The sequence below is a fragment of the Arvicanthis niloticus genome, chromosome 13, assembly GCF_011762505.2.
Source record: "Arvicanthis niloticus isolate mArvNil1 chromosome 13, mArvNil1.pat.X, whole genome shotgun sequence".
NCBI lineage: Eukaryota > Metazoa > Chordata > Mammalia > Rodentia > Muridae > Arvicanthis > Arvicanthis niloticus.
Window position 1 is genome coordinate 58,701,793 of NC_047670.1, and position 21,177 is coordinate 58,722,969.

Sequence of the window (21,177 nt, forward strand, 5' to 3'; positions counted from 1 at the left end):
TCTTAGAAGCTGATTCCACTGCTTTGTAGCCTGTCCACATGGGCACTACAGCAAATTAACTGAGATGCCTTTCAGAGGAACAACCAAAGTGCTGCTAGCTGGAGTGCTGGTTGCAGGAATCTTAAGCATCTGTGTAAATTAACTCCTGAAGCCTGTGCAGGACCCTTTCAAGCTGAGGCTTTTCTGGCACAAACCTGCTGGTTCCACAACCACCCTACCTGTCCTGGATGCCATGCCTCTGTGTGTGTGTGTGTGTGTGTGTGTTGTGCACCAGGTAATTTGGCCAGCACAACGGTGCAGTGAGAAAGGCTGTTTGAAAGATTTAAATACCCAAACCAAGCCGCAGCCATACTGGAAATATTGTCGGAAGGAGTTTGCTAAAGCAGATGATGTGGGGCCCTCAGAATCCTCTGAAGCTGCTGAGTGACACCTGGAAGTAGAGTGGCTCTGCCAAGCAACAAGCCACGCCTACAACAAGCCACGCCCACACATGAGACCCACCCCCACGCTGCAGGCAGCTCCGGTGTATTGCCGGACTATGCTACTCTTAAACAAACTGGTCTTTTGGTGGCACCACCTGTGAACTCTACTGTGCACCAACCCTTTTCCCACTATGAAATAAACGAGCAGCAACAATGAATCCAGTTTGTATATCAGTGGGATGGAGCACGCAGTTCCGGGCAGGAAGTAAGTCCCACAGCAGACAAGATCCTACCTTCCGGAATTCCCCCTGGCTGATCTTCACATCAGGCTCCTTGCTGATGCTAAGAAACTGCTTTCTGAATACCGGGTCCTTCTGCTGGATCCGGTGCTTGAGACTATCAATGACTTCTTCCTTGGTCATGTTCTTGATCTCCGTGGTTTTGTCCTTCAAGGGCTGGGTTCTGAAATCACAAGCAGACACTGCAATCCCCATCAGCTGACGTGACATGCCTGCTCACTCATCCTAAGTGGACAAACTGCAGCCCAGCAGCACCGTGTCTGTAGAGAGGGTCCCGATGCCCACGCATGGTGGCCTGCCATCAGGGAAGGACAGAACCGTCTTTACACTAAGACTCTCAACTTGCAGTTGGATGGAAATAGATCAAGACTAGCCGAATGATGATTAGTGTTGTCAGCCAGACAGATCTAGAATGCCTATAGGCAAGCCACCAGGAACACCTGGGAGGGAGGGATTTTGGCATGCCCCTGAAGATTATGTTGACCAGGCTAAATAAGATGGGAAGACCCGCGCCAAAATCAGGCAGCACCATGCCCTGGACTGGGGGCCTAAACTGCATAAAAGGGAGACCGACCATGAGCTAACACCAGCATGCGTCTTTCCCTGCTTCCAGACTGCGAATGCAATATGGCCAGCTACTTCACATTCCTGCGGCCTTGACTCTGCTACCACAATGGACTGCATGTATACCTGAAAGCAAAATGCTTTCCTGCACCAGGGAAACAAAGACAGCCCCCCTACAGGGGGGCTTCACGCTAGACAAAGCATTTGGGGCCATCTGTGGTAGGTCAGAGAAGCCATGGTTAACCTGAGTAGCTCTGTAGAATCAACTTAATTCACCACATATATTATGAGAGGGTGTTCGGTTGGAGGATAATTCTTTCCCCTCCGTCCATCCACAGTCTCCCGGGCCCTTTAGAAAGAACGGGACAGACATGGGACAGCCACGAGGAGCAGAGTTCTAGTCCTCTTTCTGGGAAAGCCTGCTCTATGAACAGATTAACCGCCATTATTCGTTTGCCTGGCTTTAGCCAGATATTTAAGCTTTCTCTTAAAAGATGTGTCCATCATCCCATGTTCAAGGACTCTGACACAGAGGAATGACAGGACGGCACTTGCTGGGTGTCCCTACTCCTGCAGGCATGACATGCCAGGAACAGTCCATTAAAACAGCATCTTTTCCTTAGACTGAACGGGTGTCTGAACATCCATCAGTCTGGTGGTCTTTATAACCCACCGAGCGTGTTTTGGTTGACAGTTCAGACAGTTCAACCTGGCTATCACTTTGACAGCTTGACCATCCATATTAGGAAATGTTAGCGCACTAAAGGGTGTGCTTTATAATAAATGTTAAGCTGTGGAGAAGACTTTCACTTTTGTGAGGGAATGAGGGAGGAGTTGGGGGGCGGGGGGCGGGGGCGGATGAGCAGGCAGCATGCAGTGTGCAGCGTGCAGCATGCAGCGTGCAGCATGCAGGCACAGAGTACTCACGCTGTCCGGGAGGTGAAGTCCAAGGTTATCGACACTGGGACAACCTCAGCAAGTCCCCCAGCTCTGGGACTATCCTGCTTCTATTTCTAAACTTAGCAATTGGTTTCAATTATTGACAAGAGCTCTAGCTATGCAAGCTAGTAGACTGTCCTTTCTAATCGACCACAACTCTGAGGACACTGAAGCAGCCACATGTCCCGATGGAGTATTTACTCCAGCAAGCAAGGACTTTTTTTTTATTTTTTTATTTTTTATTTTTTTTTTTTTTTTATTTACCTCTCATCCTGCTGGCCCGGCTCCTCAGTTTGAAAGACATCACTTGTCTGACTCTTCGGAGGGGAAAGTGGGGGTGCAGGTGGTGGGATACCCACGCCGATGGATAATAGAAATTTCTTGTACAGGAACCTTCCTGAGCTTGCTTCTTGGAACTTACTGGAGAGTCTAAAGATGAAAAAATTATCAGAACATGCATGTCCTTTAAAAGCCTAACATTGTGAATTTTAAAAAATATTTATGTGTTGGTGGGTGTGTCTATTTCGCATCCATTTGCATTTGAGTGCAAGGCACCTGCCGAGGCCAGAGGCATTGGGGTCCCTGAAGTGGAGTACGTGTGGTTGTGAGCAGCTTGACATGGGTGTTGGGAACTGACCTCCGGTCCTCTGTAAGAGCAGTGTGTACCCTTACCCTCTGCGCCACCTCTCCAGCCCAAGGTTAACAGTTACAAAGCTCAGTCTCAAGTAACCGGGAGAATGAGTGACCTCCACAGATGTTGCACTCACACGTACATGAACAGAGACACACTTGTGCACTTAAAAAAATTGTTTAAAAAAATTAAAAAATAGTAGGAATAGCCAGTGACCCCAGGGGTGCAGAAAGAACCTGTGTTCCCACTCACTGGGGCCACACAGTGGATACCCAACTTCTCCATCTGCTCTCTTTACATGGGACGCTGACTAAATTACATATGGTAAATTTTTAGTCCAGTGCCACTTAGTGAGGACTCAGCAGACAGTGTGTGTTACTGATATTATTCACGAGTGTCACGGAGCAGGCTTTGGAGAAGCAGGACATGAAGGACCTGCAAGCTTACTTTACTAAGTGCTCGTTTGATAGATATGGGCAGAATACACGCATGACTTTCTTGAAGTTATTTCTCGCTATGGCCCCCGTGTCCCCAAGGTCATATGACTGCAGCATGCCGTAAAAGGCCTGGAGGTTCCTGGTGATGGTGTCAAGCACTAAGTCTTCTACCTAAGATGGGAAACAAAGAAATCCATTTACTCCACTGGAAGCCAGCATGCAGGTGCCCTCAGAGCACATGGGGATGGCACCCACAAACAGAAGACAAGTGGTACTTACTGAATCCCAAGCCACAGGCAGAGGTGTCTTGGTGTCTGTAGAAGGGGACATTTTTCTCACCTAAGTGCACAAAAGAAAGTTTAGCTCTCCTGAGGAACAACCTGGAGTATTAGGCTTAGACTTGAAATCTGGCTCTGCCTGGCTGATCCAGGTTGGAACAAAATTTATGAAAACCAAATTGCATAGATCATAAGAAGAAAGAATACGCAGTGTCCTTTAAAATTAGGTGGTGAACTTCACTGTGTTAAATGCTCAATAAATGATGACAGACTGCCAAGCCATCAGCGTGAACTCATTTGTTGGTAAAGCCGGGTACAGTATAAAAGGGTGTATATCCAAACCCATCACAATGCGCGTGATAGATGTGGACAGTTAGAAAAGCATCATTTATATTCCAATATAACTGCTTGTGATAAAAGAAATTGTGTGTCTATACACATCATAGGGTTGGAGGTGTGTGTGCTTATACATATGACAGGTTTAAGTGTATGCGCACATATATATGACAGGTTTAAGAGTGTGCACACTGTGCACATGTGAAAGGTTTGATTGTGCATACCCATGTATATGACAGGCTTGTGCATATATATAGCAGGCTTGAGTGTAAATGCATATATATGGTGGTCTTGTGTGCTTATATATGGCAGGTTTAAGAGTGTGCACATATGACACGTTTGATATGGTAGATTTGAGTGCTTGTGCACATATATATGACAGGCCTGAGTATGTGTGTATACATATATGGCAAATTTAAGTGTGTGCACATATGCATGACACGTTTGTGTATATGTACATATATATGACAAGTTTTAGTGTGTGCACACTTCTATGGTAGGTTTGAGTATGTGTGCACATACATACGACAGATTTGAGTGTGTGCACTCATGTGTCATGGTCCAGGTTACATCATGGACAGACTTGTGTCCCCTGCAGCATGGAGTCTGCTTGCATGTCTTAGTTTGCTTTGGTTTGAGGATGTACAGAGCTATGGTGATGTCCAGAGGTCAGAAGTCCTGAGCACTGGAGCACTGGGCTGAAACTGACCTACACAGGGTTTGTGAAGGTTCCTGGAAAGTCTACAGGTCACTTTTGAAGCAGGGTTAGGAACCACCAGTGGCTTAGGGTATGGACACTGCTTGTGGAGGAGACACAGAGGCAGTCATCAGAATGACTGAGACTGAAAATTTAGATTTGGAATGTGCGCACACGCGTGTGAACGTGCGTGTGCGTGTGCGTGTGCGTGTGCGTGTGTGTGTGTGTGTGTGTAAAGCCATGGACATATCTATACATTTTGAAGTGTGATGTACTAAGTGTGTGATGGTCTGTGCTCAGCACAGCAGTTTCCCTCCACAGTGAAGGCAAACAGCCCAATATTCTGACAGCAAAGCCATGCGTGCAGCTGATCTTTTTAAATGATCTATAAGATTGCCAGTGCTAACGGCTGCCACAGAGTCACTTATAATAAAACTATTTTTCTATCAAAAGCAGCAGTGACTGCAAGCTACTGCTACAAGTGGTCACTCTGGAACCGAGTCAGCTCAGGACGGGAGACTTCCTCCCAAACACGTTTCTGTTGTACTTGTTTTTATTTTATTTTTTTTCTTTTTTTTGGAGACAGGATCTCATTTCATTATGTAACCCTGGCTGGCCTGGTATTCCCCATAGCCCAGGATAGCCCTGAACTCACAGCACTTCTTTTGCCTCAGGCTGTCCAGTGGGGGGGGGTAGGGAGGGAGGTGCACAAGTGTGTGCTGCTGCCACCACAAGGAACTCTCAAATGCTCCTTTGTAAGACCTGCCTGTAAGCAGAGTGCCGTGGAAATGTGGAGTCATCGGTTTATTCAAACTATATTTCGCTGAGAACACTTCCAGGCTTCGAGAGACACCCAGTCAAGAGAGCGTCTGTTTCGGACCTACCTTAGTGCTATCATCTAGTATATTCAGCAGGGAGTTGACCCTCACTGCTCCAGTGCCCTCGGGGTCAAACGTCTGCTTCAGTTCACTGAATTCTGAATCATTTAACTTCGCAACCATGCAGTTCAGAATGTGCCGCAGTTCTTCCCAGGTTATGTGTCCGCTGGGCGTCTAAGCAGGAGAGCGTAAACAACATCGGGAATTTAAAAACTGTCTTATTTTCAAAGGCAGACAAAGCTCTGTGCGCACTCAGAATTATTGAAGCATCAGCTTCGGCTGGGCTGAATCAAGACTTGACAACAGCAGCCAATGACCGCTATGTGACCACACGTGATGGGAGCAGGGGACAGGTGGGAGCCGCTGAGACTTCCTAATCTCCCCAGGATGGCTCCTCTACCAGGAAACAAGCAGGAGATGGCCCAGAGAAATGAGGGCCTTTTAGGGGGCACAGGCCAACCCCTTTCCAGGGGTCTCCACCTCCCAGTCCTGCCTGTTGTCTCAAAATTCCCCAGCATTGTCATTACAGCTTACCAAATTTACTCAGAATATCAGTCAGATGTGTTTCCTCTATCACTGAAAGCCATGGATTACACAGATGGGCTGAGAAAGAAATTTCTTCCATGTCACATAAAGAAAACCCTACAAGCCGAAGCCTTCTGGGCATGCGCATTCCCACAGAATCTAACACTGTTGCTAAAGTTAACTAAATATGAAAACGAAGAGATCCTGTTTACTGGAAAGAAAGGACTACAGGGCCCCTACCTCAAAGAGGGACATTCTGAGTGTCACCAGCAGCCATCCTTGACTGCCACAGTGTGGTAAAATGTGGGTCCAAAAGTTGAGAAGACCACACTGTTCTTATTTTTTAAATTTATTTTTATATATGTTTGTGTGAGAGCCTGTGTGTGTGTGTGTGTGTGTGTGTGTGTGTGTGTAGCTGCATGTGCCTGGTGCCCTTGGAGGCCAAAAGAGGGTGTCAGAGGAGTCATAGAAAGTTGGATGCTGGGAACTGGACCTAGGTTCTCTGAAGGAGCAGCAAGGGCTCTTGAGTGCTGTGCCGTCTCTCCAGCCCCTGAAGTTCTTATTTTTGTATTAATATTTTCTGTGTATACAAGTGGTATATATAGACACGAGAGTACAGGTATCCTGTGTCATGTGTGAAGGCCAGAGAAGGTTATCAGGTGACCCGATGTCCCTCTGCCTTACTGAGACAGGGTCTCTCTCTGAACCTGGAGCCAGGCTGGCTGCCATCAAGCCCCAGAATTCTTGTCTTCTTCTGAACAGCAGCCGGGTTACAGGTTACGTGCCTGGCTCTTTACCAGGGTGCTGAGGATTTGTTCTCAACTTCTTATGTTGTACTGGCTGGGTTTGTGTCAACTTGACACAAGCTGGATTTACTATCACAGAGAAAGGAGCTTCAGTTGAGAAAATGCCTTCATGAGATCCAGCTGTAAGGCATTTTCTCAATTAATGATCAAGGAGGGAGGGCCCCTTGTGGGTGGTGCCATCCCTGGGCTGGTAGTCTTGGGTTCTATAAGAAAGCAACCTGAGCAAGCCAGGGGAAGCAAGCCAGTAAGTAATATCCCTCCATGGCATCTGTAACAGTTCCTGATTCCTGACCTGCTTGAGTTCCAGTCCTGACTTCCTTTGGTGATGAACAGCAATGTGGAAGTGTAAGCTGATTCAACCCTTTCCTCCCCAACTTGCATCTTAGTCATGATGTTTTGTGCAGGAATAGATACCCTAAGACACATGCTTTTACACACTGGGCCACTTCCAGCTCTGGAAGTTGACTTCTCCGAGGCACACTGAACTAAATGTACCTGATTTGGGTTTTAAATGATAAACCGTGTTCAAACATCCAAAATCACAGACAACTTCTAACTGACTTCTGACATGTGCCCAGCATTGTGTGGCCGCCATCACAGATACTAGGACCTTTGCATCACCCCCAACCCAGCCTCCTGAACATCTGTATCCCTTCCCCCACTCTCCATATCGCATTCCTTTTCAATCCTGACTGGTACTGTACCGACACGGTACACACCACTTATCTGTGTCTCGGTTATCTCCAGTCTGAACATGACAAACAGTGTTGCTTCAAACACATATACACGTGTCTTTGTGTGGAAGTGCCTCTGTCTCTCTTGGCTGATACCTAGGTATGGAATCATAGGGTCACATGGCCCATCATTTTATCTATAGGAAACTGATGGCACTATCCTTCATAGCTGTACTAGCTTTCGTTCCACCAGCAGCGCATGAGAACACCAATGTCCTCGCATCCTTGCCAACTATAGGATCCTTTGGTTACTGCGTCTTAATGGACAGGAAGTAGCCTCCTGACAATCTGTCTTCTCATTGGCCACACTGTTAACTTTCCGGCCTCCCGCGGGTCTTTCCAGAGAAGGGTTCAGGTCCTTACCGAACTGATAATTAATAAGGTCTTCTTCAGGGCTGTGTAGCGCTCCTCCGAGGACCTGAATAACTTTTTGATGATATTTTCCTTGCGAGACCGGTTTCTAGCTTCAGTGCTACCGAGGGGCAGGAGAAACACAGGAAGAAGACTGCACCTCAGACTTGTTCTTAGAGCAAATATCAAGTGCCCTACAACTCTCACTGGCTTTGTGGGGCTTTTTTTTTTTTTCAAAAAGGGTAGTATATAAGGACAGGCCTGGTTGCTTAGAGGGAAAATCATGAGCTGTGCCTCTCATGCTGACCAACCGTAGTTAGACAACTTTCAAATCCAGCAAGGAAACCAAAGATTGCTGGCCAGCAGCACCCTGGGGCAGGCAGCAAACTGCAGCATGTGGGTCTCACAGCTGAGGGCATGGGAAGTCCCAGCCTCTGTCCTCCAGTGACTATGCCAGGGCCACTTGCACCCTCAGGACCTCTTGTCCTTTCTCACCTCTGACTTTTCACCCCGACATTCCGTCAAGCATGAGTGTTCTCGGAGGCCATGGCCATCCACTTGGAGAGCTGAGGCTTCCTTGGAAACTCCCATCAGAGAGGGAGACCCAGCCCCTTGTATGGCCTCCGTAATCTCATATATTTGAGTGCTTGGTCCCCAGTGGTTGAACTGTTTGGGAAGGATTATGAGTCGTGATCTTATTGGAGGAGGTGTGTTGCCGTGGGTGGGCTTCGGGGTTTCAAAAAGCCTGTGTCATTCCCAGTCAGCTCTCTGCCTCCTACTTGTGGATAAGGATGTGAGAGATCTCAGGTAGGGCTCCTGCACCAGGCCTGCCTGCTTCTTACCATGCTTCCTCCCATGATGGCCATAGACTCTAATCCCCTGGAACCATGAGCTCCAAATAAATGCTCTTTTTAATAAGTTACCTTGGTCATAGTGTTTTGTTATAGCAACTGAAAAGTATGGTACCTCATAGGAAGGCTCGGCTGTAGGCCTCCCACTCCTCACTACCTAACAAACATCCTCTGCTCCCACATGATACGGCATGAGAGTGGACCACTCACCTACAGGGCCATTCCCATGCCTGCTAGGGATTCCATGCAATGTCTACTCAGCTCTGCAAGATCATACCTACTACCTCTTTTCAGAAATGTACTCACTGTGGCTCTGTGCCTCAGGATCATGTGACTAAATGTCCTGTGACATTGCCAAGGGCCTCCTGGGAGGCACACCATCCCCACTGGAGGACTGCTGTGTTAAAGCCAATGAAAGTCAGCGGCTGGGCGTGGTGGTACACACCTGTAATCCTCCACAGGAGAACAGTGTATTCAAGGTCAGCCTACATAACACTGTGAGACCTTGTCTCTAATGAAAAAAAGAATAAGCTACAAATATATACAACTTTAATTTTATTCTGGACAGCCAGCCCTAGACGAGCTGCTGCCACCTAAGAAAACTGTAGGAAAATGGAGGTGACTGCTTATGACGTGGGCTCACAGTTGCCTCCTAGCAGCAGGGCAGGAGGACTCTGGACACTTGGAAATATGGTAGCCAGGGTGGTCATTAAATATCCCTGAGTCCTCAGGCAGGGCAGGTCCCAGTGTCACAGATCCAGAATTAACTCTGTGGTGCATTTTGCTTTACAACAGGGCAGAACACTCCCAATGCCCCTAATAAAATTATGTGCGTGTGTGTGTGTGCGTGCGTGCGTGCGTGTGTGTGTGTGTGTGTGTGTGTGTGTGTATGTGTAGTAAACAATAGCAACAACAAAAACACCTTTTCTGTTTTACTCATGGCTCTCAAATCAATAAAGATCACACAGAAGTATAAACAAGAGACTCTCTGGAGCTAAAGTCTAAATTCTAAAGGGCCGTCTCAGTCTTTCTGTCTTAGTTTCCGGTTCTGATTTGCCGCTAGTTGGAAGTCACGACAGACATTAGTGGCAACAAACTCTGGAGCTTGCGGGAAGAAAGTGAGGCACGCATCAGAGCCACAGGAAAGCGGCTTAGTGTGTCTTTGCCTTTCCATAAAACACACAGCAAGTGTGTGCTTGCACACGGTCTCCCAGGGACACACTTGGAGCTGAGGGACTCCTGTGAACAGGTGTGTGTGCTGGAGGGGCCTTCGAGCTTGGGGTGTGCGGCCCGGCTGGTATCACTCAGGCAGGGTGTTTGTTTGTTTGTTTGTTTGTTTGTTTTTCTCTTTAGAAATGAATGAGAATGCCACCCCTATCATTTAGGGAAATTTTAAGCAAGAAAAGGGAATGCAAAATCATTTATAAACTGTAAGTGCTACGTAGACATTGAGAGTCAGTGAAGAGAGTTGGCCATTGGATAAATGAAAAAAATATATAATCTAATACATATTGTGTGAAAAATAACCTAATACATATTGTGCTGTATAAACTGGGTTTTAAACATACCTGCTTCTTTTCTTCAGGGGGATGGCCTTACTGAATTCCAACCCCTGCCGCTCATAAACTGCTGTTAGGAACTGCTTCCAGTTGACTTTCGTGGTGGTTTTAAGTCCAAGTCTGCATGAAATGAAAACAACATTAAAAACAGGGTTTTGTTTTGTTTTTTTTTCCCTGTAATACCACATGGATTAGATACTTAATACTGAGTCAAAACCAGAAGCTATGAATTTATATGAAGTTTCAAATCTAAGGCAAATAAAGTCATTTCGCAAAATAGCATCATCGATTGATTCCTTAAAAGCGAGGAAAAAAAAATCAGGATTGTAACACCCCGTGTCGCCATGTTCTGTCAGTGGTGGCGAACTCTGAATGAAGACACAAAGGGAGTTGGATAAAATTCTGATGTCCGTGAAGTAATCCTTCCAGACTACACTACTTGAGGAACTCAGTTACCTTGGTTGGCAGGAATGATGGCTCTTTAAAGGACCTGGTGACTTCCGCTCTGAGGCTTGTGACTGTTCATTGTACATAGCAGAGCATTTAGAGCAGAGCTTGTAGGCTGGAGTACACCTCAGTGGTAGGGTATTTAATTAGCATTGCAAGGCCCTGCATTTAATCCCTAGCCTTACAAAATAAACAATAGTGATACTAACAATGAGAGTGAGCCTTGAGATGGACCGGTACCTTAGTCATACAGGTAGCCCAAACCAGCACGTGAACCCTTACAAGTGGAGAAAGCCGTGGGCAGGTAGGGGTGGGGGCTTGGGGAGGGGCACTGTCGCTCACCTCTGGGTGTTTTCTTTCATTATTGTCTTCAGAAATGCCTTGAGGACTGTCACCCGCCACACTGTGTAACAAGAACAACCTGCAGAGTGACTGTTTTTGTCCCTGCAGTTTGTAGACCAGAGAACCATCTGCCACTAGGGGGTCAAGATCATGTGTATCTCTGGGCCTCAAACCTCCGCTTGTGATAAGGTGTCCCTCAGTCTGCGGTCACTATCTTCGGCATGAACTACATCTAAATCTGAAAGGATGCTTCTTTAGGACAAAAATGCCCGCATGTTCCCATCAGCTAGGTCGCTGTACGCAAATCTGTTTTCTGCCAGCTCTGCCATCCTTCCCCTGATTGATTTGTACCATTCGCCATCAGGCTGAGCCTGTGTGCAGCCAAAGGTCCACAGCAGAAACGGCATCATTGCCACCAGACACTGGACAACTGGTGCCTGTCTCTCCAGAAATCCTCCAAATGAGAGTGGGGCTGGCTGACCATGAAAGATAGAGGTGTCAGGGGTGGGGGTGGGGGGTTACTGGTTAGCTTGAGACAGGGAAAGTCAGCCCTCATTAAGAGCCTCCATTCAGTTAAGTATTTCTGATAATGTTAATTACATATTGACCTATGATATGTACACACACACACACACACACACACACACATACACACTGAACATGACAAAACTCAACACACATGGTAAAAGCAAACAAGGAAGGAACCAATGCCTACAAGTTTCCCGGTGACCTACACATGGGCACACATACACAGGTACACACATACACACACAAGCATGCACGCACACAAGCATGCACGCACACAAGCATGCATGCACACAAGCATGCACGCACACAAGCATGCACACACACTGTATGAGAAATGAAAACATCAATTGCGATCAAGAACAGGCAAATCAAAACAAGAAACTATACTACTGACTATCAAATTAGCAAGGATTCAAAGCATCCGTGTTAAGTGCCTGCCAAAACGCTCTTGTGAGCCTCCCTTGTAAGAATAAATTAGCACCTTTCTGCGGTGCATTTTAGCAATATGTAATATAAACCTTAAAATGGTTCAAGCCCCTTTGACTTGGGGGATGACAAGATGCATTTCAGGTTTTTAAAATAGAATTAAAATGTTTCTGATGCAATCTTCTGTGAGAAAACAGACCATAATTATACCTCAGACATTTCCAGCTATGGATCTACGTGAGCCTGTATATATGAGTGTGTATACTCACAGATCCTGACATGAAATAGAAAACGTAGTAGCAGCAGCTATCTCTGGCTACGTTAGCAGTGGCTACCTCTGCCTATATTAGCAGCACTGTTTCTGGCTATATTTGTAGTGGCTGTCACTAACTCTTATGTGAATAGGTAATCCATTTTTTTCCTTTACAGTTTCCTTGTTTTCCTGTTTGAAATACACATGGTTCTATAAGTAACATGAATAAACACGTCTTTCAAAAGCATTCTTGCCCTAGAATTTTCATGAATAGCACTAGCAATCTAAGTCATAATAAGAGAGTCCCCTCCACATGGGACTGGGCTCAAACCCTGGGTCTTGTGGGCCAACTACCTGGCTCTTGTCGTCTTCTCTCTAGCCCTTGGGGACTCTTTATTGTCCCGGGTGACCCCTGCTCTGGATCCTGAGTCAACACCCTGCCTGCTCCCTGTGCCTTCCTCACCCTAAGAACCAGGGTGAAGACTTACAGAAGAAGAAATGCCAGATGCATCATACTGCACATGGCGTGACAGTGGTTACTGTCAAAGGAGGTTCAAAGGAGGTGACAAAGGGTGGCAAGAACAGAGATCATTCATGCGGGTTGAGGATCCTGAGAGCTTCGCTAGGAGGTCACGGGCAGGAGTTCCCTGCAGAATTCAGCAGTGAGGAGGGCAGGAGAATGACTCAGAAGGAGAGGACAGAACCGCAATGGCTCATACCGTCCACCTCCTCACTGCCTAAAGCTTCAACGCTGTCCTGATTTCCCTCTCCACCCACGTCACCCTTTGGGCAGGCTTACCTGTGCCGCCCGCCTGCTGAGCCAGCCATACAGTCTGTTTGTTAGGGGGTCTACATCTGCATTGCTGGCATTGAATCCTGCTTCTCCTAGCTACAACGGCAATACTGTGGTTTCCTTCTAATGAACATCCTGAACTTGGTGCATCCAAAGTCAAACTCTCAGTCTGACCCATTCCCTCTACTGCCTTGAACTCCGCTGAGCTCTCCCCTACCTATGGCAGGCTCTTCCCTCTACAGTGAGCCCAGCCTGGCTGATGTCCTAGATGGACGCAGGGCCTTCTGCCTGCCCCTCTAGCTTCCCCAGATCTGTGATCTCAGGCTGACTGCCATGTGGCCCAACAATGGGTAGTCCTCTGACTCCTGCCAGATCTTCTGATAGCTGAGCATGGAATGAGAGGCCCAAGTGATACAGTATATATTACTTAGCTTCAATGTCAGGACCAGGACCATGTTTCTTTGCCAAGGCCCAAGCTCCTGCTGGAGCATTCCTGCAGTTGTGGGCTAAAGGAGTCACACACCACCGATTGATCAGAATGCCTCAGGCATGTGAGGATGTCCAGCCATAACTAAGGACCCATGGTGTGCTTAGGTAGAACCAAAGTGCAGCCAGGTACAATTGGTTCTGGAGAGCTATACAGAAAGCCCCGGTATAGCAAATAGATGTCAGAGTTGAGCCTTTTATGTGGAAATTCATGGCCTTTGCCTAGGACACAAACTCAGCCTAGCTGTCCTACCAGAGCTCCTGGATCAAGGACAGCCCTGGATATTCACAAAGAGCAAGCATGCAAAACAGACAAGGCTACCACTGAGTTTCCTCCCAGCCTGCTCCACGGCAGCAGCTATCAACCTGTGCATCGCGACCCCTTCTCAGGGGTCACATACCAGATATTTATGATTCATAACAGAAGCAACATTACAGTTATGAAGTAGCAAGGGAATAATTTAATGGTTGGAGGTCACCACAACGTGAGGAGCTGTGTTAAAGTGTCACCGCGTTAGAAGGTTGAGAACCACTGCTCTAAGGCATCTCATTTAAGCCAGGTAGGTCTGTCTGCCTTGGACCAAGATGACTTCAATAAGAAAGGACAGCCCAAGCAAATGGGGCTCTGAAGAATGACAACTGTGGAAAGCCACAGGAGCTGCAAGGTCTGTTGGGTAGGGCATAGGCTCACAGAGGTGATGCGTGAGAGTCGAGTCCATTTCACAGAGGGAACCTCTCAGGGTTACAGTCTCATCCTGGAACTGCTTCCCCATCTCCAAAATAAGTCATGGAGATCGGGACTGTTGGTCAGGGTGGAGCCTTTGCCCCAACTGGTGCGTGAGGAAGAGCCACAGTGGCAGAACGGGCTCCAGCGGGACAGCAGCTCACACCAGAAAATGGAGGATGTCCTGTTTCTCTGTGTTTGCCTGGGGCCAGGGAAGACTGTGGCTACTGCTAATGAGTAAAAGCATGTGGGCTGGTCCCTGTCATATTTCCACTGAAGTCACTGTTTAGCCAACACAAATGCTATTTGGGCCTAAGATGATGGCTGTGGGTACCAATAACAGATAGAGCTGCACGGCCCTGGCATTTCCTTTGCAGCTGTGGACAGAGTGACTGGCAATTTTTTGGTGTCTCACAGGAAAAGTTCCTGCATGTGGCAGGGACAGCAGTAGAACTTCAGGTGGCATTAGGACTGTTGACCTACCTGCTTTCTGTGAGAACAACACGTGAAAGGACTCTGACAAAGTTTCTTCACGCCCTGTTCTCCTGTGCCTCAACCACCACACTGGACATTTGTGAGAATCAAATCATTGTAAGGGACATTTTCTGTATGAGGTGCACTTAGAATTCACCGGAGTCACAATGCTCCTGTCTTCCCTAGCTGCCAGCTGGGTCCTGTTTCTCTAAGCACTGTCAGTTTATCCTAGAGTTGAAAAGTTACAGGCAGTCTGCTGTGTGACAGTTCCTGGGTGAGAAAAGGAGGGACTCTTGAGGCCCAGGATATGCATTAGATAAAGTTTTGAGACCTTAACTAATAGGATAAGAAATCGGGAGCAGGGGTTGGGAAGATGGTAGACACAGGGAAGATTGGACTTTCCTGAATATCTCATGATGGGAAGTTCAAGGTGTTGGGCCAGAACCCCTGCTTATCCCCTGAACAGGCTGGGAAACCCCATCTGCCCTTCTTCTCTAGCCCCACCCACACAGAGAAAACTCCCTGACGACTTGGAGAGAACTCTGGGCTAACATGTCACCACCACTGCTCGCCTCCAAGTTTCTAACAACACACCCAAGAGTGCCCACCCAGGAGCTCCATTTTTGACCATGAATGGACATAATCCCAATTCCTAATGGTCACACCATCACTCCTCGCCTGGATATGTGACTTCACCAGCCACCACCTGTGAGATGGGTGAGCCCACCTGAGAGCCACCTACAAATGAACCTGCATTTATCTACTTATAATTGGGTCCATATCTGCATCACCCCTATATCACAGAGAGGTAGTAAAATGCAATTAGGAATATAAACCCATCACTGTGTGCCAGGCCAGGCCCACCAGCCACTTCTGCCTTTTCTCTCAGCTGTTTGACCTTGCAATGTCATAAACTGCTTTGCTTTCAATACTCTGTGTTTCCTGTACTCTTACTATGACATGCTTCTCACAAACTGATTACGGTTTTACAGTTACTGGACCTGAAAGAATGAAGGAAAAACAGCCCTGGCGGCTATAGAAAGACCTGTGAGTTCAAAGGGGAGGGGAGGATGCCATGAAGATCAAGGGTTCCAGTCCCTGCAAAGTGCCTAGGGTTTGGGATGTTGAGGTCTGAGTCCTGTTGGTTGGAAGAGTCCCTTTAAAGGCCGCTGGTCCTTTTTGTACCACCAATCACAGACAAAGAGATGCATGTGTGGTGCCCTGGGTTGGTCCAGTGATTCTGATCATTTGCATAAGGATGCTATCTTTGCTGCAGATGGTCTAGGCAGGAGGGTGCCTGCTAACCCAAGGCACCCCATGCTGCTTTCCATTTGTTTTGGTCAAGGGTGACTCTGAATGGAGCAGCTGGGACCACTCAGGGACAGGTGCTTAGTAGACACTGAAAGCCAGACAAGACCTGTCCATGTAAACACAGACCGCGGTGGTGGTAAAATCAGGACTATTAAGACTATGTCTGGTTTCCCATGATGCTCCGAGTCTACAGCAGAGAGCAATTAAGAACATCTTTGGCTAAAAGAAAGAGGGGTGTGAAGACAACCCTGTGGACCAAGTGACCCTCGAAAGCATTCATGACTCTCTGCTCCTAGCTCAGCCCCAGTGCAGGCTGCTTATCTCAGCATCTGATAGGGCTTTCCTTCACAAGGGAATGGCATCCTGAGTCTTCAATATTTACCATTTAAACTGAAAAAAAAAAATAGAGTTAGGAACAAGTAACTGACAGCGCGGGGTGCCAATGTCCTCTCTAAAGCCAAAATGGAGAATAAATAAGTTGTCTTTATTTAGTGAAAGGGCCAGTCCAGACAGGATCTACAGAGAAAGGTTTGTGCACAGTAGAAATCCACACTGATGGACTAGTAAAGGGAACGCAGGTTGGATCAAATTATGAGCAATCCTTTAAGATACAGCAAAGCAGACATCAAAACCAAAACCAGCTGGGTAGCTGGGCTTCCATCACATCATGACCCAACACCATGTGATGGAAGGAGACACCTGATTCCTGCAAGCTGTCCTTGGACCTCTGCAAGTGTGCTATGCCACGAGCATGCACATGTGTAGGGGTGGGTGTGAGGCACATACACACACACACATATACACATGCACGCACACAAATGTAAAAAAAAAAAACTATGAATGAGCTATTTTAAAAACACTGGTGAGAGAATCATTAGTTTAATAAACAGCAACAAAAAAGAAATCATTGATTCGGAAAAAAATTAACTTGAACATCCAATTTCTATTACAATGGATTGAAGTGTTTAATTTTTAAGAATGAGACATGGTCTAGAGCAGAGCTCCCAACCCAAGCTGGGCAGGAACCATGAGTGGCAAACTTAAATGGCAGAAGACAATGAAAAAAGGGAAGACAGATACTGAAGATACTGAGTATCATGTTAATGAAAAGGAACGAGCTGAGAGAGAGTTCTCACAAGGATCAGGCTCTCCTCAGATGCATATCATAAAGAATTAAACCTGAATGTGATAAAGTTCACTTTAACCCCTTCTGTCTGAGCTGACAGCCTATTAAACCGTGAGGAAGATCCCCACCAAGGGAGGCAGAGTCACAGCAGGTCGGAACCTGGAGGCAGCCAACCTCCTCAGCCCTGCAAAGACAAATTAACACAATAACAAGGCACCGCTTCATGCCTCCTACACGATCAATATTTAAAATGTTAATGAGCAACTCAGGGAGGGAAAGTGAAACTGGATCACTCACAGTGAGCGATGTGGCCCACACTGCTAGGGTGTCGTTCTGTGAGGACTGCTGGGCAGTCCTGCAGAAACTTGGCTTCAGCACGGCAGAGTACAAGGTCGGCAGCTCCCCTAGCCTGCAGGAAAGGTCAGCCAGCATGCTGTATGCTCTGCAGTGAGCTGTCCTCTGACCTCCACGCGTGCTCTAACATGAGGACTGTTGTGTGAGTTCATCCTCTGGGCCACACAACTACCATCTTGGGAAGCTCAGCTGTGTTTTCTTCCAAAAGATCCTCTCAGTTGGGCCTGTTGACTGTTTGCAGCTCCTTCGGAAGGGTGGGAGGTTATGAGACCCTCACCTGAGCATCCGGCCCCCTTCTCACCTATTGTTTGCAACTCTGCCTTAGCTGTACTTGACCATGGGGAGAGCAAGAGTGTATAGGTCTGGAAAGACTATGGGAGGGGCTCCATCTGTGTGAGTAAGGGGAAGTCCTCATTCCTGCTGGGTAAAGGCTTCCCAGGTGTCTGTTGGGATAGGCACACCCATGCACCTGTATGTAACCCCTCACCTACATTCTAGGAAACCCAATAACTCACTGATTTTGCAAAGTGAATTCTGGTGGAATCATGCCTTTGTTTGTCCTTGGGACCTTAGGAGAAGGGGAAACAGCAGAAATTTTAACATGAACACAGAGAGGGGGTAGGGAAGAAGAGAATATCTACCATCTTCAACATCAATAATCCTAAACCAAACCAAACAAACAAAACTACTAAAAAGAACAGCAAACACAGTATCAGCAGCAAAGATCAGAGGAGGAGTACATCAGAGTCTAGAAAATGATAGAAAAAAAAAACCATAAAGCTAAGAGGTGAGCTTCTGAAAACTTAAACAAACGAGACTCATGGTTAGCTAGAATAAGGACAAGAGAAGACACATACATACACACACATACACACACATATATATACATATATACACATACACAAACACATACACACATATACACACACATATACATGTACACACACATACACACACATACACACATATATACACATATATACATATATACACACAAATATACACATACACACATATACATACACATATACACATACACACACATATATACATACACAAACATATATACACAGACACACACATGTCAAGGCCCACAATGCCCCATGCTTTGGAGCTACTGTGTTGTGGACCGTTCTACCCCACGTGTTGGGGCCAAAATGTCCCGGCCCGAGCTGCCGCTTCGGTCTGCTGGTCAGGGCCTAGCAAGAGATTCGAAGAATGGAGACAAGACAGGGTGTGTGATCAAGTCTCGTTTATTGAAGGGAAATCTGGGGTATTTATATGCTTTTGCCATGTGCCTTGTAGGTGCGTGGATATCACGTGCCTTGCAAGTGTGGATATGATGTAAGCCTTACAGGCATGTATAGCGTGGATAGCATGTGGATAGCACATGCACAGCACGTGCACTGCATGCCTTGCAGGCGTGGATACCATGTGCACCTTGTAGCTGGGGGCACTAAACAGCAAAACAAGATATGTGGGATATCAGAGTGTGCTCAGCTGTTGTAGGCTGTTGAAAAACAAGTCTCTTGTCAGGGTATATGGCTCTCGAGATGGCTGCAAAGCTGATAGCCACTTTCTGCTACGAGTCGGCTCCCAACACACACACACATACACACACATATATACTTATACACACAGACACACACACACATATATACACACACACACATATACACATACACATAGATGTACACATACACACACATGCATACACATATATACACAGACACACACATGCACACATATATACACATACACACACACACACACATATATACACATACACACAGACAGACACACATATATATACACATACACACAGACAGACACACATATATATACACATACACACAGACAGACACACATATATACACATACACACAGTCACATGTATACACATAAACAGACACATACACATACATACATATATACACATACACACAAAGACACACACATATATACACATACACACATATATACACATACATACACACATATACACATACACACAGACACATACATATATACACATAAACAGACACACATATACACATATACACAGACACACACATACACACACATATATACACATATACACAGATACACACACATATACACATACACACAGATACACACACACATATATACACATACACACACACACATATACACATACATACAAACACACACATATACACACACACAGAGCACCTTTCTCTGAAGATGGAAGCTACACACACTATGGATGGCAAGGAAGGCCAATAGATTCCTAGACTATTACACCCCACAGTGCAGAGCCCTAGGAATCAGTCTTCCCAGACACATGCAACCGACCGTGGCTAAGATACATAAAGACAGAAAACATAAAAGATGGGGGAAAGCTAGGCACAGTGGTACATAGCTATAATCTCAGGGCACAGGTAGCTGAGGCAGGAGGACTCTGAGTCTGAGGCCAGCCTGAGCAACTCTGTAAAAGCCTGTCTAAAAAACACCTTCTTAAAAAGTTAGCAGGTAGAAGACACCTGGCAAACACCAGTTAGAAACGTACTACAGTGTCTCAATACTAGACAAATCCAGCCATCAGTGATTTCTGTGAGAGATGGTCACACCTTCAGGTCTGTGCATGGGGGTCACAGGGGAAACATTGGGAAATGCTGTTTGAGTTTGGGGATGTTTCCATATATAGTAAGGGACCTGGAAGGGACACCAAGTCTTAGTATGTTTCATATGTCCTCATATGTTTGGTACTTTGGAACTCAAAGCCGGGAGGCTACATGACACAGGATTTCTGTGGGCCTGCATTTTGACTCGGACCCTTGGATGTCATGTCAGAGCTCAGAAAGTCTCAGATTCAGGACCACTTCAAATTTTGAATTTTCTTTTTTAAAATGTGTGTGTATGCAAAATGCATATGTGTAAACGGGGGTGGGGGTGGGGGTGGGGTTCTGCATGCATGCCTCTGTGTGTGTACAGAGGTCAAAGGACAACCGTGCAGGGTCAGTTCTCTCCTTCCATCTTTATGTAAGTTCCAGGGATCAGAGATTCCATGCAGGTCATAGGGCTTGGGAAGCAAGTGCTTTTACCCCACTGAGCCATCCCCACAGAACAAGTCTTCCCTGCAGCCCAGAATGGGGATTCTCAGGCTGGAGATAAGCCATATGTAAATCAGAATGCAGACTCTGTGGCATTCACTTTCAAGCTGCTTTCCAGGGGATTCTGAGTGAGGAGAAAAAAAAAAAAAAAAAAGCCCAGATGCTCAGAAACACTGGGTCCCTGAAGAAGAGGCTCTACCAGGAGAAAGTGGTGGTCACCTGCATCCCCATGTGCTTGTCCTGTGTGTCTGTGGCATTCCTCACTCGGCATGCCTCCCCGGCTGGAATCTGTTCATCATCTCCTTGGGCATGTTCAGCACCTAGCACAGTGGCTGCCAGAGGAAGATGCTCGGAAAATGTTAGCTGGATGACATTCCACGTGTTCGTCATAATAACTTCTAAGACTATGAAGCCAGTAGCAAAGGTGTCTAAGACACCAGTTTCTATTTTTAAAGTCAAAGCAACACCGTAGGCATGCCCGAGTACACGTGAAGAAGTTTCTTATGTGCGT

General features: G+C 46.6%; 1 protein-coding gene across 5 annotated transcripts in view; it reads right to left on the bottom strand.

The window, feature by feature from the left end:
• Positions 1 to 21,177, bottom strand: part of Efcab6 (EF-hand calcium binding domain 6) — a 194,425-nt gene that overhangs the window by 74,946 nt on the left and 98,302 nt on the right. For 4 of the 5 annotated variants that reach the window (XM_076911766.1, XM_076911767.1, XM_076911768.1 and 1 more), the window contains 7 exons: positions 10,317 to 10,427; positions 7,910 to 8,018; positions 5,488 to 5,655; positions 3,572 to 3,631; positions 3,303 to 3,463; positions 2,489 to 2,653; positions 716 to 884 (listed from right to left, as the gene is read on the bottom strand). In XM_076911766.1, the coding sequence (XP_076767881.1) occupies positions 716 to 884; positions 2,489 to 2,653; positions 3,303 to 3,463; positions 3,572 to 3,631; positions 5,488 to 5,655; positions 7,910 to 8,018; positions 10,317 to 10,427 (943 nt within the window). Of the gene's footprint in view, positions 1 to 715; positions 885 to 2,488; positions 2,654 to 3,302; positions 3,464 to 3,571; positions 3,632 to 5,487; positions 5,656 to 7,909; positions 8,019 to 10,316; positions 10,428 to 21,177 lie in introns of those variants that run through there. The other variant, XM_076911770.1, reaches the window with a different exon arrangement.